Raw genomic sequence first — 24,064 nt, forward strand, 5'->3', positions numbered from 1 at the left:
CCTACCAACCCATCCTCCCCAGTCCCTTTCCCTTTGGTACCTGTTAGTCCATTCTTGAGTTCTGTGATTCTGCTGCTGTTTTGTTCCTTCAGTTTTTCCTTTGTTCTTATATTCCACAGATGAGTGAAATCATTTGGTAATTCTCTTTCTCTGCTTGGCTTGTTTCACTGAGCAAAATACCCTCCAGCTCCATCCATGTTGCTGCAAATGGTTGGATTTGCCCTTTTCTTATGGCTGAGTAGTATTCCATTGTGTATATGCACCACATCTTCTTTATCCATTCATCTACTGATGGACACTTAGGTTGCTTCCAATTCTTGGCTATTGTAAATAGTGCTGCGATAAACATAGGGGTGCACTGATCTTTCTCATACTTGATTGCTGCATTCTTAGGGTAAATTCCTAGGAGTGCAATTCCTGGGTCAAATGGTAGGTCTGTTTTGAGCATTTTGATGTACCTCCATACTGCTTTCCACAATGGTTGAACTAACTTACATTCCCACCAGCAGTGTAGGAGGGTTCCCCTTTCTCCACAGCCTCGCCAACATTTGTTGTTCTCTGTCTTTTGGATGGCAGCCATCCTTACTGGTGTGAGGTGATACCTCATTGTAGTTTTAATTTGCATTTCTCTGATAATTAGCGATGTGGAGCATCTTTTCATGTGTCTGTTGGCCATCTGTATTTCTTTTTTGGAGAACTGTCTGTTCAGTTCCTCTGCCCATTTTTTAATTGGGTTATTTGTTTTTTGTTTGTTGAGGCGTGTGAGCTCTTTATATATTCTGGACGTCAAGCCTTTATCGGATGTGTCATTTTCAAATATATTCTCCCATACTGTAGGGATCCTTTCTGTTCTATTGATGGTGTGTTTTGCTGTACAGAAGCTTTTCAGCTTAATATAGTCCCACTTACTCATTTTTGCTGTTGTTTTCCTTGCCCGGGGAGATATGTTCAAGAAGAGGTCACTCGTGTTTATGTCTAAGAGGTTTTCGCCTATGTTTTCTTCCAAGAGTTTAATGGTTTCATGGCTTACATTCAGGTCTTTGATCCATTTTGAGTTTACTTTTGTATATGGGGTTAGACAATGGTCCAGTTTCATTCTCCTACATGTAGCTGTCCAGTTTTGCCAGCACCACCTGTTGAAGAGACTGTCATTTCGCCATTGTATGTCCATGGCTCCTTTATCAAATATTAATTGACCATATATGTCTGGGTTAATGTCTGGATTCTCTAGTCTGTTCCATTGGTCTGTGGCTCTGCTCTTGTGCCAGTACCAAATTGTCTTGATTACTATGGCTTTATAGTAGAGCTTGAAGTTGGGGAGTGAGATCCCCCCTACTTTATTCTTCTTTCTCAGGATTGCTTTGGCTATTCGGGGTCTTTGGTGTTTCCATATGAATTTTTGAATTATTTGTTCCAGTTCATTGAAGAATGTTGCTGGTAGTTTCATAGGGATTGCATCAAATCTGTATATTGCTTTGGGCAGGATGGCCATTTTGACGATATTAATTCTTCCTAGCCACGAGCATGGGATGAATTTCCGTCTGTTAGTGTCCCCTTTAATTTCTCTTAAGAGTGACTTGTAGTTTTCAGAGTATAAGTCTTTCACTTCTTTGGTTAGGTTTATTCCTAGGTATCTTATTTTTTTTTTTGATGCAATTGTGAATGGAGTTGTTTTCCTGATTTCTCTTTCTGTTGGTTCATTGTTAGTATATAGGAAAGCCACAGATTTCTGTGTGTTGATTTTGTATCCTGCAACTTTGCTGTATTCCGATATCAGTTCTAGTAGTTTTGCGGTGGAGTCTTTAGGGTTTTTTATGTACAGTATCATGTCATCTGCAAATAGTGACAGTTTAACTTCTTCTTTACCAATCTGGATTCCTTGTATTTCTTTGTATTGTCTGATTGCCATGGCAAGGACCTCCAGTACTATGTTAAATAACAGTGGGGAGAGTGCGCATCCCTGTCTAGTTCCCGATCTCAGAGGAAATGCTTTCAGCTTCTCGCTGTTCAATATAATGTTGGCTGTGGGTTTATCATAGATGGCCTTTATTATGTTGAGGTACTTGCCCTCTATTCCCATTTTGCTGAGAGTTTTTATCATGAATGGATGTTGAACTTTGTCAAATGCTTTTTCAGCATCTATGGAGATGATCATGTGGTTTTTGTCTTTCTTTTTGTTGATGTGGTGGATGATGTTGATGGACTTTTGAATGTTGTGCCATCCTTGCATCCCTGGGATGAATCCCACTTGGTCATGGTGTATGATCCTTTTGATGTATTTTTGAATTCGGTTTGCTCATATTTTGTTGAGTATTTTTGCATCTACATTCATCAGGGATACTGGTCTGTAGTTTTCTTTTTTGGTTGCGTCTTTGCCTGGTTTTGGTATTAGGGTGATGTTAGCTTCATAGAATGAGTTTGGGAGTATCCCCCCCCCTCCTCTGTTTTTTGGTAAACTTTAAGGAGAATGGGTATTATGTCTTCCCTGTATGTCTGATAAAATTCCGAAGTAAATCCTTCTGGCCGTGGGGTTTTGTTTTTTCGTATTTTTTTTATTAACGCCTCAATTTCGTTGCTGGTAATTGGTCTGTTTAGATTTTCTGTTTCTTTCTGGGTCAATCGTGGAAGGTTGTATTTTTCTAGGAAGTTGTCCATTTTTCCTAGGTTTCCCAGCTTGTTAGCATATAGGTTTTCATAGTATTCTCTAATAATACTTTGTATTTCTGTGTGGTCCGTCGTGATTTTTCCTTTCTCATTTCTCATACTGTTGATTTGTGTTGACTGTCTTTTCTTCTTAATAAGTCTGGCTAGAGGCTTATCTATTTTGTTTATTTTCTCAAAGAACCAGCTCTTGGTTTCATTGATTTTTGCTGTTGTTTTATTCTTCTCAATTTTATTTATTTCTTCTCTGATCTTTATTATGTCCCTCCTTCTGCTGACCTTAGGCCTCATTTGTTCTTCTTTTTCCAATTTCAATAATTGTGACATTAGACCATTCATTTGGGATTGTTCTTCCTTTTTAAAATATGCTTGGATTGCTATATACTTTCCTCTTAAGACTGCTTTTGCTGTGTCCCACAGAAGTTGGGGCTTAGTGTTGTTGTTGTCATTTGTTTCCATATATTGCTGGATCTCCATTTTGATTTGGTCATTAACCCATTGATTATTTAGGAGCGTGTTGTTAAGCTTCCATGTGTTTGTGAGCCTCTTTGCTTTCTTTGTACAGTTTATTTCTAGTTTTATGCCTTTGTGGTCTGAAAAGTTGGTTGGTAGGATTTCAATCTTTTGGAATTTTCTGAGGCTCTTTTTGTGCCCTAGTATGTGGTCTATTCTGGAGAATGTTCCATGTGCACTTGAGAAGAATGTATATCCTGTTGCTTTAGGATGTAGAGTTCTGTAGATGTCTATTAGGTCCATCTGCTGTACTGTGTTGTTCAGTGCTTCCGTGTCCTTAGTTATTTTCTGCTCAGTGGATCTATCCTTTGGGGTGAGTGGTGTGTTGAAGTCTCCTAGAATGAATGCATTGCAGTCTATTTCCCCCTTTAGTTCTGTTAGTATTTGTTCCACATATGCTGTTGCTCCTGTGTTGGGTGCATATATATTTAGAATGGTTATATCGTCTTGTTTGACTGAGCCCTTTATCATTATGTAGTGTCCTTCTCTATCTCTTGTTACTTTCTTTGTTTTGAAGTCTATTTTGTCTGATTTTAGTACTGCAACCCCTGCTTTCTTCTCGCTGTTGTTTGCTTGAAATATTTTTTTCCATCCCTTGACTTTTAGTCTGTAAATGTCTTTGGGTTTGAGGTGAGTTTCTTATAAGCAGCATATATATGGGTCTTGCTATTTTATCCATTCTATTACTCTATGTCTTTTGATTGGTGCATACAACCCATTAACATTTAGGGTGACTATTGAAAGATATGTACTTATTGCCATTGCAGGCTTTAAATTCGTGGTTACCAAGGGTTCAAGGTTAGCCTCTTCAGTATCTTACTGCCTAACTTAGCTCGCTTATTGAGCTGTTATATACACTGTCTGGAGATTCTTTTCTTCTCTCCCTTGTTATTCCTCCTCCTCGATTCTTCGTATGTTGGGTGTTTTGTGCTGTGCTCTTTCTAGTAGTGCTCCCATCTAGAGCAGTACCTGTAAGATGTTCTGTAGAGGTGGTTTGTGGGAAGCAAATTCCCTCAGCTTTTGTTTGTCTGGGAATTGTTTAATCCTACTGTCATATTTGAATGATAGTCTTGCTGGATACAGTATCCTTGGTTCAAGGCCCTTCTGTTTCATTGTATTAAATATATCATGCCATTCTCTTCTGGCCTGTAGGGTTTCTGTCGAGAAGTCTGATGTTAGCCTGATGGGTTTTCCTTTATACGTGACCTTTTTCTCTCCAGCTGCCTTTAAAACTCTTTCTTTGTCCTTGATCTTTGCCATTTTAATTATTATGTGTCTTGGCGTAGTCCTCCTTGGATCCTTTCTGTTGGGGGTTCTGTGTATTTCCGTGGTCTGTTCGATTATTTCCTCCCCCAGTTTGGGGAAGTTTTCAGCAATTATTTCTTCTAAGATACTTTCCATCTCTTTTCCTCTCTCTTCTTCTTCTGGAACCCCTATAATACGGATATTGTTCCTTTTGGATTGGTCACACAGTTCTCTTAACATTGTTTCATTCCTGGAGATCCTTTTATCTCTCTCTATGTCAGCTTCTATGCGTTCCTGTTCTCTGGTTTCAATTCCATCAATGGCCTCTTGCATCCTATCCATTCTGCTTATAAACCCTTCCAGAGTTTGTTTCATTTCTGTGATCTCCTTTCTGGCATCTGTGATCTCCCTCCGGACTTCATCCCATTTCTGTTGCATATTTCTCTGCATCTCTGTCAGCATGTTTATGATTCTTATTTTGAATTCTTTGTCAGGAAGACTGGCTAGGTCTGTCTCCTTCTCTGGTGTTGTCTCTGTGATCTTTGTCTGCCTGTAGCTTTGCCTTTTCATGGTGATAGGAATAGTTTGCAGAACTGGGACGAGTGATGGCTGAAAGAACTTCCCTTCTTGTTGGTTTGTGGCCCTCCTCTCCTGGGAATACAGCGATCTCTAGTGGCTTCTGCTGGGCAGCTGCGCGCAGACAGGGTTTCTGCTTCCTGCCCGGCTGCTATGGAGTTTATCTCCGCTGTTGCTGTGGGCGTGGCCTGGCTCGTGCAGCTACTCCAAAGTGGTGGAGTCGCCTTGGAGCAGGAGCGGCTGGGAGGCTATTTATCTCCGTAAGGGGCCTCCCTGCTCCCTGCAGCCCAGGGGTTAGGGTGCCCAGAGATCCCCGGATTCCCTATCTCTGGATTAAGTGTCCTGCCCTGCCCCTTTAAGACTTCCAAAAAGCACCTACCAAAACAAAACAATGACCACAAAAAAAAAAAAAAAAAAATTTAAAGTAAAAAAAAAAAAAGAAAAAAAAGGTGGCCGCTCGTTTTTCTTTATTCTCCGGTGCCAGCCTCAGGCATCTGCTCACTGGTCTTGCTGCCCTGTTTCCCTAGTATTGGGGTCCCTATCCCTTTAAGACTTCCAAAAAGCGCTCGCCAAAACAGCAAAAAAAAAAAAAAAGGAATGGTCGCTCACTTTTCTGGTGTCCTCCGGCGCCAGGCCTCCGGTGCCTGCTCACTGTTCTTGCTGCCCTGTTTCCCTAGTATCTAGGGCCCTGCACTCTGGCCCGGATGGCTGGGGCTGGGTGTTCGGCAGCCCTGTGCTCCGTCTCCCTCCCGCTCTGCCTATTCTTCTCCCGCTGGGAGTTGGGGGGATGGGCGTTCGGCTCCCGCCGGGCCGGGGCTTGTATCTTACCCCCTTCGCGAGGTGCTGGGTTCTCTCAGGTGCGGCTCTGGTCTGGATATTGTTCTGTGTCGTCTGGTCTTTATTCTAGGAAGGGTTGTCTTTGTTATATTTTCATAGATATATGTGGTTTTGGGAGGAGATTTCCGCTGCTCTACTCATGCCGCCATCTTCCGCCCATCAGCCCTTTATGGTTTTTTTATAGTGCTATTCAGGACTTCTACTTCCGTGTTGATCTTCATGGTTGTCCATCACTGAAAGTGGTGCAGTGAAGTCTTGAACTACTACTGTTGAACTTTTTATTCTTTCCCTGTAATTTTGTCAGTTTTTGTTTTATGTATTTAGGGTTCTGTGTTGTTAGGTGCATATGTTTATAATTTAATGTCTTCCTCTTGGATGGATGTTTTTATGATATAGAATATCCTTGTTTCTTGAAATAATTTTTATATTAAAGTGTATGTTCTCTGATATTTATATAGCTACTTCAATTTTCTTATGGTGACTGCATGCTATATCTTTATCCTTCCTTTTCCTTTTTTTCCCGTTTTGTATCTTTAAATCTAATGTGTCTTATGTAGACAGCATATAATTGTATCTTAGTTTATTTTACAGCCTGAAAAATCTCTTCCTTTTGATGGAATGTTTAATCCACTCACATTTAATGTTGTTATTGATACAGTTGGACTAATGTCTGCTATTTTTGTTTTCTATATGTCTTAGAATTTTTCCTGTTTGTCCTTTATTTCTTTCTTTTTTACATTAAGTAGATATTTTCTAAGTGTAATGTTTTGATACTTTTAATGATTTTCTTCACTATATATTTTTGAGTTGATTTCCTAGTGGTCACTCTAGGGCTTGCCATACACATTTTAACTTCTTAGAATCATCTTCAGATTTATACTTATTTATAGATATTGAAATAATTTTCTTCCTTGTTTTGCTTTTATTATCCGTATTACATCTATATATATTCCAAATCCAACAATACATTGTTCTAATATTACTTTATATATATGTTCATTTAAAGGTGAGAGTAAGTATATATTCACAGAGTTTGGTATATTAACCTTCTTTATTACCATTTCTAGTTCTCTTCATTTGTTCCTGTGGGATAATAGGAGTTCCAGAAAGAGGAAAACATGGATGGGAAGTATTTGAGGAAAGCCTTTCCATAATTAAGGAATAGTGAAAAATAAAAGGTTAAGATTGAGAGGGTTAACAGAACCCCAAAAAGGCAGGAAATGGAAAAATGTAGAGCCTTTAAATCTTAGAAACTTAGATAATTTAACTGAAACAACCTAAGCATTAAAAAATAATGGGTTAATGATAAATTATAATCATTCGACTGGCATAGAATTATACTGTTGTATGAAAAAGTGTCCTATAAAACTGTATGGTATGATGCTATTTATCATGCTATATATCTTTTGGTGCAGGGAGAGAGAGCAGGAGGAGGAGAGGTGGGGGAGGATGAGAAGTAGAAGGACATATAAGAAAATGTTAACTATGGGTCATTGAATTATGAATGAATTTTATATTAAGGTTTTTGAATGTATGTATTTTATAATTTTTAAATTCTTAATGTGTATTTGTGATAACAGACAAAAGTAATTTGAACGAAATAAGCAAAAGACATGAAAAGACAAGTTGCTTAAGATGAAACAAAAATGGCTTAAAATAGATGAAGAAAATTGAGCTTCACCAGTAACCAAAGAAATGCAGAATAAATAATACTAAATTTTTTATTTATCAAATTGGAAAAAATTTTTAAGAGGAAAATACCTGCTTTTGGTAAGGGTTATAGGATATATGCTCATACCTTGTTGACAAAGGTATAAAAATGATAAAATTTTTCTGAAGAGCAATTTAGTAATTTTCATAAATGCCGTCAAAATTATGTGTATCCCCTTTTAACCTAGCAATTGTGTTTTGGGAATTTATATTAAGGAAAAAAGCAGTGGATGTTATAACTATTTGGTTATAACTATTAGCTGTAACTGCTATTTAGAAGAGCGTTTCATAAAAATTTTGAAGTGTATGGTAATTAAGATTTAATTCAATGGAACTAATAATCTAAATGTCCAAAGAGTATGTAAAAGTGTATGAAAAAGACTACAATATATGCCAACTTTTAATAGTGCCTTTTTCTGAGTATTAGAATTATTAGTTATTATATTTTATTGTCTTCTGCTTATCCATGTTTTCTAAATTATCTGCAATGGATAATAAATTACTAGCTTTGAAATGGAAAACCAAGTTATTTAAAAACAATCTAAGTGACTGCCCAAGAAATAGCTTAGTGTTATTTCTGCTTCAATGATTTCCAAACCCTATATTCAACGTTTAGATAATTTCTTGAACCAACATACAGACAGCTGAGTCAGTTATACCAGCAAGTAGCACTGCAGACTACAGCCTCCCTTCCCGTTGGTACTGAGCACAAACTATGTGCAGGGCACTGTGTTATACCATCTAGAAATTAAAAGAATAGAGGGACCTAGATTTTTGGCTTAAACAAGAGACAGACTAATGGCAAAAAACAGATTCACGGTGGAGTGTCAAGGAAAGGGAGAGATGATTCTAACTGGGGGAATGAGGATGTGTTCTCATATACTAGTCACCCACAATTTGTTCTTCCCTCTTCAATTTACTAATGAACCATGAAGATAATAAAAAAACTAAAATTCAAAGTATATATTCCCGCATTCCATAATAAATGCCTCCTAGTCCTACTTATCCCTCTGGAGCAGCTCACATGTCACTTTACCTTTGATTCTGGAGGTAAAAGCACTTCTCTTAATGTATTGTGACTAAGTCTAATCTGTCTTGGTATGGCAGGTCTAGTTGGCATTCACTAGGTAGGCGTCATGACTTTCAAGCTTTGTTCATGTGTTTAATATTAATACTCTTGGCAAAGGAAGATGAGAAATCATACCTGGTGGGGTTCCTTTTGTCTTCCTCTGAGATCAAAAACCAAACAAAATCTGCATAGCTCATTCTTCCTTCTTTTTGTACAGTTTTTCCCCTAAAGAAAACACATGGTTTTAAAGTTTCCTGAGCAATTAGTTAGATAAATTTAGTAGAATGATAGACTAAGAAATAAAGCAAATCTTTCTTCAGAAATTAAATTAAAATACAAAAAAGAGTGCTGGAAATTTCATAAAGGGCAATCCCTTTCATGGCCTATCTTGTTTTTAAATCTAGAGGGTGAAATCAAAAGGCATTTGCAGATATGAGAAAATAAATCTGGTTTCTAATTTGAATGCAAATAACCAGGATCACGGTTCCCTATACTTAGGTAAAGGACTAATGCCCACATGTTAAAGAATTACTACTGTTTTGTATAAAGCCAGGACTGTATGTTTTATAGGGTATTATGCTGCCAAATTTTACAGGAAGCCCTGCAAAAATGAAATTGTTACAGTTTACTTTTAGTTAATTTTTAAACTCAGATGCTTTTTCTTACCTTGTTACTGCCCCAGAGAATATCCTTTCAATAATTCTGTTTGATGAAGCTAAATATAAATAAGAAAGTACAAAACTAGTTAGAAACATGTTGCATAAAGGGAATACTTTTGGCAAATTTATTTTCAGTAACCACGAGCTAAAACATAATAACCTTCCATGATGATAATATGAATAGTTAAATTTTTACTTATGTATAATTTATTCTTTTTGAAAGTAAGAATTTGAGGTAGTATACTAAATCAATCATTTAAAAAAGTAGGCAAATGGATATGCCTGACAGCTGGGATGTATTAATATAGTTGAGTGCCAAATTCATTCTGAACATTCTGACAACACAAAAATGTATAGAATTTGAATTGATATTGTTATCCAGTAGGACTTTTACTCTAAAACAAGACAAATTTTATCCTAGCATTAACTTCAAAGAGGAACTGACTGTCAGCTTCTAATTATAATGTGACTTTGAATAAAACAAAAAACAATACTTTCAAGTATAATTTTATAAAAGATACTGAAACTACTTTTCGTACATTCTCATTCTGTAAAAGTCCAGGAAATAACATAATGTGTGATTTTTAGAAATTCCTTTAGTACATCTTATTCAAAGAGAGAGACACTTGTATCTTAAAATCATATGTTGCTTTTGATGATAGACCATAGGGAATCTAGTGGTGTACCTCACTGTGGGTTCAAAATAACTAAAGGCATTAGCTTAAAAAAAAAAAAAAAGGAGATGCCAATGGATCTCAGACCTAGGGATGTGGTAAGAATAGGAATCTGTTCTTTTAACAAGTGTCCTAGGAAATGGCAATCTAAAGTTTAAGCACCAGTGATGAGGTCATTAGAGAGTTAGCAGCTATCATCAGCATCTAAATCTTTAGCAGAGTTAGGTATAGTCAACATAAAGGTAAATTAGTTTGGCTGAAGAATGTTGGGAATATGGGTGTCAGTACAGCCATGCCTGGCCACATACCAAAGCTTACATAAGGTCCCTCTAGACTTCGCTGAGCATTGATGTATGGGGTTAATAGTTTGTACTGGTTAGAAAAAAAAGGGCTATATAGGGAAGGCAAGGACACTTAATTCGAAACCTAAAGGCTTTTTGAAAATCTTTTTTAGACTTGGAAGGTTTAGCCTCCTAAAAGTGAAGATCATATTGTCCCTTAGGATAGGTGGTAGGTGGGCAATTATGTAGTTTTAGTGGCCCCTTCAATATGTGGCCTAGATGCCTGCTTTTCTGGATTTCATCCCTTTAACACACCTCTAATGACTTGCATGTGTGTATATACAATATTTTGGCACTTAATGAGAGTTATGGTTTTATTAGCCCAAGAGGATGCTTTAGAGTCCATAGGGTTTTGCATGACTCCTGGAGGCTGGCTCATATTATACAGATGATCTGGCCACTGGCAGTTAGAAGGTGTATAGCTAATAAAGCTGATCTGATACATGATCTGATACATCTATGAATATCTCCATCTGTATGCTATTCTGCTGATAGAAAGATATGATAGCTTGAAGAAGGGTGGATATAGTACTAAATACTTATTTATTAAATAAGTACATTTGGGTATTTCCTCTTGATACCCAACTGGCACCTCAGAATTTGAGAGGTAGAACTCTATTTCTTAAATATGAAAAGTTCTATGAAACTTTACACCAGACATAATGAAGATATATACCATTAGTCAGATATACCAAATAGCAGAAGTGAAATTCAGTACATTTAAGATTTGTATTCTACTACATCTAAAAGGCTAAAGGCTGATTTAAAAAAATCAACAGTGGCTGAGGAGACATTTAAGAACAGGAACAGGGACAATCTTATGAAAGAAGAATGAATCACTGTATCTTGGTGCTTGGTTAAGAATATTAAATCAGCAGGTAATAGGTTCTAAGTTTCCTACTAGTAAAAATGAGTCAAAAAGGGTAATATCATGTATAATTTTTGTTTTCTGATAAAAGAAAAATACACCAAATTCATCTGTGGAGAAAATATCTTTTGCCTGACAGCTGGGATGTATTTCCCAACTAAATTCCAAAAAAAAGTGTAAGTTTCTGTAAGAATCCTTGAAAACACTGGCAAGTTAAAAACATTTTCAAACTTGGCTGTTTATAAGTATTGTAAAATGGGAAATATATAAAGGTTCATACACATTCTTTTTCAAATAAACTTTACAGAGGTGTGGATCTTATAAAATTCATCATCAGAAAATAAACATCACTATTAACAACTTGCCAATTCGTCAAAGCTAAGACTCTAATTGCTTACCTCCAAACCCCTCCTCCTATACCTGGCTTCTAAATGAAAAACTATTATCTTTACCCATTCCCACTTAAAATTCTTGGTCTTTAAAGAGGATTTAAATAGATAAAGAATTTAAAAAATGGGAATTCTCCATAATGAGTGGGGACAATTTATATAACTCTGGCTGCCTTCAAAATATTTAAGCCTTAACATCTATTGAAACACTCACCCTGGTCATTGTATCGAGATAGATCGGCCTGGCTGATGTAGAGGTCATGATCACTATCTAGTTCCCAGAATTTACAATAAATAACATAGAAATGTTCATAGGAGAAGTAATCTGTGATTTGGTTTATATCTTCCTCTTCTTCCAAAAGAGCTAGAGTCTGAAATGGTATGAAAGAAGGATTAATTTATTTTAAAATAATGAAAAGTCAGCTTTGGCCATTATACAGAGTCTAGTAAATTTTATTTTAAATGGAATTAGTAATTTTGGTTTTCGTACCAAACCAGGAACTTTAATAGGTAATCTCATCCTACCTTTAATCAACTGATCAATCTACAAGCATTTATGAGCTCTGTAATATGTTTAGCAAAGGGTTAGATGCTGTGGAGGATTTAAAAACAGGGAAAGGGATGGGATGGACCATCACCAAGGGAGAGGTCCCCAGACTAGCAAGCATGGAACAATTAGAAAACAGGCTTAAATACATGGCCATAAACTGACCTTGTTTCTAACTTTTCAAAGTTGTAAAGAGTGGGCATCCACTTACAGGGTTTGTTTTTTGTAATAAAATCAAGTTTACCACAATGGTGACTTATGTATACAACTGTAATGATGTGTGGTAGTCTGGCATAGAAGGTTTCCAGGTGGAGCTGCAGAGCCCTGAGGTGGAAACCTGGGTCTCCCCTGATTTCATTGTGTGACCCTATGGAAAACACTGGGAACAAAGATTTTGAACTCAGAATTCTTATAATCAGATAAATTATTATGTAAGTGGACAGATAAATGAAGACATTTTCAGAAATGAAAGATTCAGAAAGATAAAAGAAACCATAAAGAAACTTAGGAAATAGAAAAAACAAAATGAGATGGCAGAAACAAGATCAGAAATAGCAATAATCACAATTAAGATAAATGAGTTAAATCTCCTTATTAAAATATTTTCAGATTGAGTATAAAACCAAATCCCAAAAAATAGATTTAGGTATATGCTGCCATAAGAGATAAGTATAAAATAAAATTTAAAAGGAAGGTTAAAAAAGAGACAAACATATACTAGTTAAGTCATAACAGAAAGAAAACACATGTCAATATTATTAGAAAATAAAATGGAATTCAAGGTGAAAAACATTAAGGGACAAAGGTGACTATTTCATCATGCAAATGTATTACAAACTGAAAACAATATAAATTATTAAATTATGTAAATCCACTCAATGGAAGATTATGCAACTAGTAAAAATTATAAAGTCTAAATACAAAGGAAGCAAGTGATGTGGTCTGAGTGCAGAATACAGGACACAAGATTATACACACTAATAACTATGTAAAATCCTAAAATTCATATATGCATATGAATGAGACTAGAAGAATGCATAAAAATGATATTAGCTGTATCAGGGTAATAAAATATGATTTTTCTTTTTCTAAGCTTGCTTGTAATGTTTTGTTTTATAAAATGCCCTTTAACATATATAAAGCAGAATACATACAAAAAACAAATCTTGAGAAGCAAAATTGCCATAAAATGAAAAAGATGGGTAACTTCTGGTGCTGGTGAGTATGTATGTAAGTATGAACACCTACAGGCTTTTAGGAAGGATCTGTGAAATTGAAAATGCCCATACTATTTGATCTAGGATTTTGTCCTCTAGTAGTTCATTCCAGAGAAATTCTTCATATACACACAAGAGGGAAGTACAAGGATGTTTCACTGAATCATTGTAGTAAGAAAAGTAAGAAAATGACTTGAACATCATCAACAGAGGAATAGATAATTAATTACAGTATAACTATGCCATAAAAAATGAGATAGATTTATGTGAATGGAAATAAAAAGAATGTTAAGATATACTGTTAAGTGAAAAAACCCAAGTTAACAGAATAATAAGTATGATCTCATATATTTAAAAAAAACTCATAAAAGCAGCCATACAAAGCAGAACTATATACTCCATGAATATTCCATGTATATACCCTGATATACTGATATGTAAGTGAATAAAACCACAGATACCATGGGTTCCCTCTGGGAAAGGGAATGAAATGGCAAGGAGAAGATACAGAGACTTCTGCGTATTATTCTAGATATATTCCTATTACTTGAATGTTCTATGAGCACATATTCAAGAACTAATAGGAAGATTAAGGAGAGGGGTAGGGAAGAAAAGGGAGAAAATAAATCATGCCCTAGGAAGCAGAACACTTGAGTTCTATTTCCAGTTCAGCCACTTACTTGCTGTGTGATTTTATCCAAGTCATTTAACCATATCTAGGACTCAAATTTTATCACCAGTAAAAAAAATATGGGAATATAATAATGTTCCAGAAGGTAAAAATCTAGTATACTTCAAGAATGTGTGGGATTATTACCATTCTTAAGTGATAAGGCCTCTTTTATGGAATTATTGCCATCTCAACCCATCCCATATTACCTAAAAGCCCAGCCAGCTAGGCACTGGGTGTTCAATAAATATTAACAATGACTGCGAGGATTATTGCTCATTTTTTTTTCCTTTTTTAGTTTCTTGAAAAAAATTTTTTAATTTTGGCATCATTAATCTACAATTACATGAGCAACATTATGGTTACTAGACTCCCCCCATCATCAAGTCCCCACCACATACCCCATTACAGTCACTGTCCATCATATTGTTCATTTTAGAATAAAAGAATTTAGTATATTTATTGTGGGCTGCTAGTTTGGCCAAATCATCATTACTTTGTTCTTCATTACTTTAGGTTAATAGAAGCTTCAGCAAACAGGCATTAAGATTACCTCGGTAAAAGGCTCCCACTAGTGGTCAGTATTTTCCCTCTCATTTGACAAAATAAAATAGTTGAATGAAACGTATTTTTTCTTAAAAGTAATTTTTTGTGTTTTTCTCCAGTAGATGCTGGATAAACAGTCACTGCTGAAAGGGTCAAGTTGAAATTCCTCTATTTCTTTTGCAAGGCCCTTCCCCACTCTGCCCCACCTCACCCCTGAGGTCTCATCACTGGTCACTCTCTCCATGAGCCACTAGCCACTTCTCACTGTTTCACAGTTCCTGAACATGATACTCGCATGCTTCTGGGCCTTTTCTTACGCTGCTTCCTCTATATGGAATCCCCTTTTCTTGTAACTTTTTATCTTGGTAAACTCCTTATATTCTCCAAGGTCAAGATTACATGCTAGTCCTTCTGTAAAACCTTCTCTGCATATTCAATTCTACATTTTTGTGGAGTTTTTCAAGTCAGGAGTGACTGCCTGTCCACTTTTGTCTTTTGCTCCAGAATGCATGCCTTGATGCAAAAATCTCTTGTTATTCATTTTTGTTCCCCCCAACACATCCCAGGTATCTGATAAATGCTTACTGACTGAAAGTAGTGACAGTGCCTGCATATGATAAGCATTCAGATATTTGTTAAGTGAAGGAAGAATATTATTTAAATTGTTCTTTATATACGAATTCCGAGAGACGCATACTTGCAAAAAGTTGCTTTTTCTTATCTCTGTCGAAGTAATTTTTCCATTCCAAGATCTGTTGACTGTGTAGAATATTCTCTGAATAACCTGGTTCCAAAAGGAAAACAAAGCCAAATAAAAACATTGAAGATATCTATACTTTACCAAAAGCCATCTTATAAATATACTTTTAACTAAGCTAAGTTTTGGCTTTTTGATTATGTCAAGTGTAATTTCTAGTAAAAATTAACACTATATTTTAATATTTTACTATATATTATATTTTATATATATAATATAAAAATATAATATTATTTACACACATTTAATTTGCATCTGCCTCTATTGTTCAAGAAAAAAAATATTCTCTGCTCATAAGTCTGCATTTCCCAGCTGCCTACATGTCAGTTTCTCTGTTTGCTTCTCATCTTACATAGTGATGCCTGATTCAAGTAGCGCTTATTGGCCTGGATCTTTGGGAAGGCAAATGAGGTGGGAAATACACAATGTGCTGACTTAACAATTAAGGCGTCAGAGGAATGGCTGCCAATGTGTTATGATTCAAGAGGGCCATTATTCTGGTTATCATGACCTTATTCATAAGGTAATTATTCAAGACTTCTACTCTTCCAGACTCTCTGGAAACTCAAGTACATCTGGGATAATTTATATTCCAAGTCCTTCCTTAGGGATGAACAATTTTGTTACAAGTTAGAATTTTAAAGAATTTAATAGATGTGAAATCTGGAGACAGCCTGGGACAGGAGGGAGAGGAGGGGACAGGTAGCAATGTGTCTGAGATTGGGGATGTGTGTGCTCTGGCACAGGGGAGGGTTAGAGGAGGAAGACAGAGGCTGCAATCCCAGAGGGAGAAGGCCATAGTGTATTCTTTTTTTTTTTTAAGGAGAGCAAGGCAGAGATTTTTATTTAGAGATAAAGCAAGAGGACAGAGCTCCTGGCTCAGGCCAGGAGGGGACAAGAGAGTTCCCACCATAGTGTATTTTTAACAGTTTTGCCTGGGGTTGTTCCCACCCATTTGTTCTTTGACCTATGAGTTTTGTTTGTTCACCAAAAGGAAGCAGTGGTGAGAAGAACAATTTAGGCAGGTGTTATGGTGGTAACTTGGCTTTGATTTGATTGTCTAGTAATACAGAAATCCTGTATCCTTTGGTGGTTTTATGATGGAAGAAGTTAGATCCTTTTAAAAAACTATTTTAGTGTTAAGAACAAAAAAGGGAAGACATCTATCCCAAGAGTAGGCATAATGAAAGACAAAACCATTATTCTACTTCTGATTCTTTAGCAAAGACAGTGATTCTCAAACAGAACAGGGGAAAAACAAGCCTCAGGATGAAGGCCCAGCATTTCTTACCCCACTCTTCCTATCAGTGCCAGCTCCTTCTACCGTTCAGAATCTAGCTCAACTGCCAACTCCACAGGAGGCCCCAGAATAGGGGTACAGCTCTGGCTTCTGTGCTCCTGCTGTCACCTATTCCCCTCCAGTCATCCTGTGGTTATTTGTTAAATGCTGGCACAGCTGACCATCATCACCTCTCAACTCTAAGGAGCCAAGTCTTTCTTGACTTGTATCCCAGTGCCTGATATGGTGTTCTGCACAAAGCAGGTGGTCAATAATTGCTTGATAATTTTTTTAAATTGAGGAATAATTGACCTATAGCATTGTATCAGTTTCAGGTGTACAACATAATGATTTGATATTTGTATATATTGTAAAATGATCACATGTCTGCTAAACATCCTGTATCATACACAATTACAGAATTATTTTTTTCGTATTTTTTGTAATGAGAACTTTTAAGATTAACTCTCTTAGAAGGTTTCAAATATGCAATATGGTATAATTAGCAATAGTCTCCAGGCTGTACATTACATCCCCTTGATTTATTTTATAACTGAAAGTTTGTATCTCTTGACCCCCTTCACTTATGCCTCCTTCCCTCAAATCTCTGTCAACCACCACTCTTGTCTCTGTATCTATGAGCTTGTTTTTCTTTTATTTGATTCCACATATAAGTGAGATCAAACATTATTTGTTTTTCTCTGTGCCCTCAAGGTCCATCCATGTTGTCACAAGTAGCAGTATTTCATTCTTTTTTATGGCTGAATAAGATTAAATTTTATATATATACCACAACTTCTTTATCCGTTCATCCACTGATGGACACTTAGATTGTTTTCACATCTTGGCTACTATAAACAATGCTGTAATGAGGTGCAGACACCTTTTTACATTAGTGTTTTTATATTCTTTGGATAAACACCCAGAAGTAGAGCTGCTGGATTATATATTGCAGTTCTATTTGTAATTTTTTGAGGCACCTTCCTACTGTTTTCCAGAGTGGACACACCAATTTACATTCCCACTAACAGTGCATAAGACCTCTCTTTTTCCCACATTCTTGCCAACACATATAGTCTTTTTGACACTAGCTATTCTAACAAATGTGAAGTGATATCTCAATGTGGTTTTGATTTGCATTTCCCTGATGATTAGTAATGTTGAGCATCTTTTCAGGTACCTGTTGGCCATCTGTATGTCTTCTTTGGAAAACTGCTTGATAAATTAATGAAGTTTGAAAGCTGTGTAATAATGACTTTTGTGTTATATTTATAATGAAGACATATGGGTTGGATTCATAGCCAGTTGAATAACTAACTATTCAGTTTTGAATAGCAGATGGATGCTAACCCAAGAAAGGTCTCTAATTAGTATTTCACATAAATCAGTTTTGTTGTCTATTTATAGATTACATATAAAATGTACAGAAAACATGAAATAGGTAAGGGGAACTATATTCAAAATTATTGTGAAAGATACTACTAGTTTAGTCATGTTTACTCTTAAGGAAAAAATAAGACTAGAGTGTGTAGATGTGACCATGATCCAAATGGTTATCAGGTGAAAGAAGACGCTGACTTGTTCTGTGTTGCACCAGAGGTCAGAACTAGAACTACTGGGTAGAAATGTTCTGATATTGAAATATAAGTAAGAGTTTTCTCAATTAGCCCTGTGAAACAGCGGGTTGTATGAAGTAGTGAGGTTTCTTCTCACCAGAATTGTTTAGGCAGAAGTCAACTAGATTCTGACATTAGGTGGGAGTTGGGACTAGCTGGTATCTAATTTCTCTATGGGCCCCAATCAGTCAGACTCAGACTGAGATGCTTCAGGGCACAGAGTATGTCTTATTGAACAGAATTCTTAGCATTAGCTTGGCAGAAGTTCATATAAAAAAGATGGAGGATTTTTAGCACAGAAGTTATAAATATGAAAATAAACACTAAGAATATAATTTATCATAACCACGACTCCTCTCTCACATTAAAGTCAATTTCAATAATACTATTACACCAAATTTTTCCATCTTGAACATTATTAGATTTTTGTTCTTATTACTTGATTTTTAGTTTTCTATCTACATTTTATACTTACATACTCTTCAAATATTTTACATTATTTATGGAAGTGCCTGAAGTTGCACTTAAATCTTTAATTTGTATTTATTTTTATTTTATTCTTTTTTGTTCTTTTTGAGAGAATTTTTAAATGTGCAAATTTTTGACTGCTAAGCATTTCCTGTTTTTTAGCTTCTAACCTACTTATTTATTACTATAAAAAATGTATCTGTATTCTATTTTTCAATAGCCTAAATCTTATTCAGCGGGCCCCTTCATCAGCACTTTGTTGGTTTCCACATGACTGATTCAGCATTTTAGCTTCTCGAGGTCGGGGCACCATCTAGTGGTAAGAGCATGTAGCTGCTGGTTCTACGTTACAGTTGTTGCCCCTGCTAACTTTTGGTCTACCACTTTTAGGCAGATAAAAGATGAATTAATCACAGCTTGAAAAATACCAAAGAAAATTTAAAGATTAATAATAATTGTAAGAATAATTGTTTACTGCCAGTGAGAGGAATGAAATTTGACAAATTTTCACCAAGGAATCTCTAGTCAACCTGATAGTTTGAATCGTAAGTCAGTGTCCTCTCCTTTTTTCTTTACATCTATCAAATTGGAAACCTCTAACTTACAATTATAGGTCACCAGGAATGCAGGTAAATGTTTGCTGGCTCTGTCAGATCATTTTTGACAAGTGGATCGAATGCAGACAGAAATTATAGAGATTGCTCACTGCAAGTAACCTGAATGCAGATAACACTCAAATGCTGGAAGCATGGCTTGTCTACCTGATAGGGAGTGGTGAATGGATTCCTGATCCACTCTGGTTACTATAGATCCAAAAAGTATTTCTTTATGGTCTTCTGTAGAATTTGGACTTAAAAAACCTCCATCTAATAAAATGATTTCTTTTTCTGTCAAAAGGAAAAGTTTTCAAGAGGAAAAATTTAAGCTGTTAGTGGTGAGCAGTCTCCATCACAGCTTAGTTGTCTTAGGAATTATCAGTACCCTATATCCTCAACAATTAATCAACAATTAAAATCCTGGCATTTCAGCTTGATTTAGGACAATGGATAGTCCAACAATGGATTCAGGACAATCAGGACACTGAATATATCACTGAGACACCATCTGGGCAAGCCACAGAAATGTCTCTATTACCAGCACCAGTGTCACAAAGAAGTATTTTCAATCTCATTACTTATTTTAAAAACTCATGTAAGCACCTTTTTCCTCAAAAGTCAGCATATGTCAGTTAGGATAAGCAGAGTCTTTTATTCACTGGTATTTTCTCTGCACAGCATGCAAAACTGCAAACTCAAGGGCTGCTATTTGCTGGTACTTTGAACCTTCATTTTCATTTAATATCAAGAGGCTTATTTCTCAGGTGCCAGTTCTTCCCTGTAAATAAAGAATATGGAGTGACCTTAGGTGCAATCTCTTATTTGGGTAGTAATGGTGTCCATTTTTGCTGTATGCATACTTGGTGCTCTTTCTAGTCTAAAAACAGCTGACACAGTAGTTAAACAGAGTATTTTCCTGTAGCAAAGGTTTTCAGTGATAAACAGAAAATAAAATTTGCCCAACTTTTCTTCATCATATATATGCCACATATAAACTAGCATATTTGAGTCATACTCTGTCAGCAGTTTCTCCCAACTGTAAAGAGAAATAACTGAATAACTCTAGCATGCAAATAAAACATAAATTGTTCTACACTGTGTGCCACTGAGATTATATAACCTCCAGTAGGGTCATATGATAAATTAATTTTGTTTTGTTTTCTGAGTTATCTATCATTAATTCTGGGGCTGATCTTTGTAAGTTTCTTGCAAATAGTGTGATTTTATCTGTCTTTGCCATTAGCAGAGTAGAGAATGCCTCTCTAATTTGTTCTCTTTTATGCCTTTAACAATAAATTAATTTTATACTAGAAACCTTATTTTACACTTGTTCTAGAAAAATGCACTATATTCTGAAATAATGCAAAAGTTTCAATGACTTCATGTCATTATTTGATCAAATTTTGTAAGAGAAAAGGCACTAGGGAGAACAGAAAACAAGTCCAGTAAGATTCTGTTTCCAGATATTCACTGTCATACATTTTACTTACACTTTTCATTTTTGGATGATAGTATGACTGATACACAGATACACATCAGAGTACATGGAGATTCAGTCTGTATTGTCAATTGGATCTTGTTTAGTATTTATGTTATGATGCTCTTTTGAGTTGCCCTATTAGTATTTCATCACAAATATTTTACACCTTAAAGATTACATCTGAGTAATGGATTCATTTTTATGAACTGGGGATAAAGCAGCATAATACTAACAATAAAATGTAAATTAAAAAAGTATAAACAATATATAAATGCCATGAAAATATGTCAGTAGAATATATCATATATATATATATAGCATAGCAATTGAATAGAATAATCTTGGATGCAGAGACAAATTGCAGCCAAATGCACATTTGGCGATTAAAGGCTCCTGAAGTCGTGTCAGTTGATCAGATCAATCAGGAGGGAATATGGAAGTAGAAGATAAAGTGGTTAGACATCAAGAAAAAAAGGATCCCATTAGAGAGACTGAGAAGAAATGCCAGTAAAAAGAGACAAACAGAAAAAATATGTTGAAGGGGTAATTTTGGAGTATAGGAAAGATTATCAGTGTTAAATAACAGATTTAGTGTAAGTTTGATAAGGACCCAAATGTGTCTATTGGAAAGAAAAATGTCTGTAGAGATAATTAATTGTATCCTGTTAACTGACCACTGGAATTCTTTTTATTCAATGATTAACATAAGAGAATTTCTCATAAAATGTGAATTATATGCAAACAAAATTGTTTCATGGCTTTTCACTTTGAAATCATAAAGCTTTCTGGGGATCACTTGCTAGATGACCACAGACCATCACAGGTCCAACCATCATACTTCAGTAGACTAATTAAACTACAAAGTGTAGAGAAAGAAAATTTATCTCTATTTTATAGTTCTGTTCTTTAACATCTTTTCTATGAATTAACTCCAATAAAAAGTTCCTTTGCAGAGAACACTTTCTGAGTTGGTAGAAGGTCAGACTAGATTATCTTTAAGATCTTTTCCAATTCTGAAGATTCTATTTTATGCTATTAATATGCCCTGAGTTTTCAGAACAGTCAGTAATCAGAATGAAGTAATTCCCTTTGGGACTGAAGCCAGAGTTAATGTGTAGAATTCTTTTAAATTCCAATGTATAAGAATTTAACTTATTCACTCAATATATATTTATGACTATTTGAATACGTATATATATGTGTCTATTATGTACTAGGCACTGTTCTAGATATTGGAGATACAGTAGTGAAAAATACATACAAATTTCCTGCTCTAATGGAGTTTATACTGTAGACAAAGTGACAGACATAAATGAACAAAAAATTTAGGTATCAGATGATATAAAAGCTAAGAAGAAAAATAAAGCGAAACAAAGGAATAGAGAGTATAGGAGGAGAGGGGCAGAGTGAGAAGGCTGAAAAAGACAGAGGATGGTCTGGGAAGACCTCAGTGATAAGGGAATGTCTGAGCACATGTATGGATGAAGTAAGAGGGTGAGTCATATGGAAATCCACAGGAAGAGTGCTCCAGGCAGAGGAAAGAGTTGAGAACAAAGCACCTGAGGCAGAAGGGTGTTTGGTCTGTTCCAGGAACAGTGAGGAGGCTAAAATAGAGTGAGCAAGGCACAGGGTGGTAGGAGAACAGATCAGAGAGCAGCAGCTGGACGGGTGAGGGGAGATTACGGAGTCTGCACAAGGACTTTGGCTTTACTCTGAGAAGGGAAATGACTGGAGGATCTCAGCAGAGAAGTGACATGATCTGATATTTTCAAAGGATAACTCTTCTTTGTGGAGACTAGACTGTAGGGTGATGAGTGTGTAAGAAGAGAGACCAGATAGAAGTAATACAAGTGGGAAACGAGGGAGAGTGTGGTGGAGGTAATTTAGTAGAGTGTTGTGGTTAACAGCCAAAAGTAACTTCTGAGATACTCTTAGATAAGACAGTGACACCTTCTGGCTCAAAGTCGTACAAAGTTTTATGACAAGAGAACCAACATAAAAGCAAAGAATGATTTTCCTACATAAGAAAAAGAAAAAAAATGGTAGTATTCTGTTACTTGACAGAACCCAATGAATCCATGGCAAACAAAAAGTACCCTAAAAATGAGAAGGAGGGACGCTGAGGGCGTTTCCTGGGGGATGTGAGCCAGAGGCAAGGGCTATCTCATCTGAGTGTGGCTGTGACTGTGACCTATGCCCTCAGGCTTGTCTTTGAAACGCCTCTAAAGTTGGTAATCTGTGAGCTAGGACAGAGTACACTGGACATGCTTGGACAGGCTGCAGGGTGTGCTCTCACTCGTAACTCACGCCCTGCCTTTGACTGATCAAATGAGGTTTGTGCATGAGAAACAGCAAATGAGAGCTCCTTATAAAACAGGAGATTGTGATTATATTATTCATGCTAAATTTTAACATAACTTGTTTTCTGATTACATGCAAGCTATTTCATTATTATTTCTAACTTTGAGATACTACAGACACATATTTTTCTGGGAAAGGCTACTGAAAATTCAGTTTTATTTGTAAATGCTAAAGATCAACTGAGTATCAATATTACTGACATAGCAAAAGGTACACCTCTTATGCTCAGACCGAATGAACATATTATTATAATTTTGTCTACAAGAGCCCTTTTAAACATCAGGTACATATAAGGAAATAGATACAAATAGTTAATTCAATTTTACTGTAACTTCCTTCCACTTAAATGAACTATCATAGTCATGTTACTTTTTGTGTGAGATTCTGAAAGCCTGGATACCAGCGAGTGATAAAAGGAAACTTATGGAGTTATGTTAAGAAGATTCAGCCTACTGTAGTGATGTAGCGGGAGTGGAATTCTGGAGCATCTTTCAGGAACGTGAGGCCAGGGTGTGTATCCACCACATCCTGAAAAAGATCAAAACCAAAACTGAATTAACAAACATACAAAACACCCCAAGCTCCTAAAGAATTTTTTTCTTCCTATGCAATCAGTTGCCAGCTGAGCAAACTCACTGTTTTAGAATATTGAACAATGCACTAAAATTTAGGATTGCATTAAATTCAAATTTTATAACAAGCATACTTATGTGTATTTTTGATGTTAGGATGCTCAACAAGAAGTTAAAATTTTCATTTAGCTATTTGGTGATTGGTAAATCAAATGTCTTCAAGGTACATACTGTAATTATCACATATCAAGGCATGTCAGGGAAACTGATCCCACAGAGCTTGATAGGGGTTGCTAAGTGAAATTTAACGCAGAAAGGATGATAGACACAACCAACTAGAGTGATTCTTTCTTAACCTAGAGACATGGGAACATTTTGAAAAAAATAGTCATGTAGTCATGTAGTTAACTATG

The 24,064-nt window shown here is 35.9% G+C and overlaps 1 protein-coding gene across 6 annotated transcripts in view; it reads right to left on the reverse strand.

Annotated features, from left to right (window-relative positions):
* The window catches only part of PPP2R3A (protein phosphatase 2 regulatory subunit B''alpha), a 270,561-nt gene that overhangs the window by 84,413 nt on the left and 162,084 nt on the right, over positions 1-24,064 (reverse strand). For all 6 annotated transcript variants that reach the window (XM_057498104.1, XM_057498095.1, XM_036877361.2 and 3 more), the window contains 5 exons: positions 23,533-23,607; positions 15,220-15,306; positions 11,757-11,913; positions 9,278-9,326; positions 8,747-8,836 (listed from right to left, as the gene is read on the reverse strand). In XM_057498104.1, coding sequence (XP_057354087.1) covers positions 8,747-8,836; positions 9,278-9,326; positions 11,757-11,913; positions 15,220-15,306; positions 23,533-23,607 — 458 coding nt within the window. The remainder of the gene's footprint in view (positions 1-8,746; positions 8,837-9,277; positions 9,327-11,756; positions 11,914-15,219; positions 15,307-23,532; positions 23,608-24,064) is intronic.

This window comes from Manis pentadactyla, chromosome 1 (genome assembly GCF_030020395.1).
Source record: "Manis pentadactyla isolate mManPen7 chromosome 1, mManPen7.hap1, whole genome shotgun sequence".
NCBI classification, from domain to species: Eukaryota; Metazoa; Chordata; class Mammalia; order Pholidota; family Manidae; genus Manis; species Manis pentadactyla.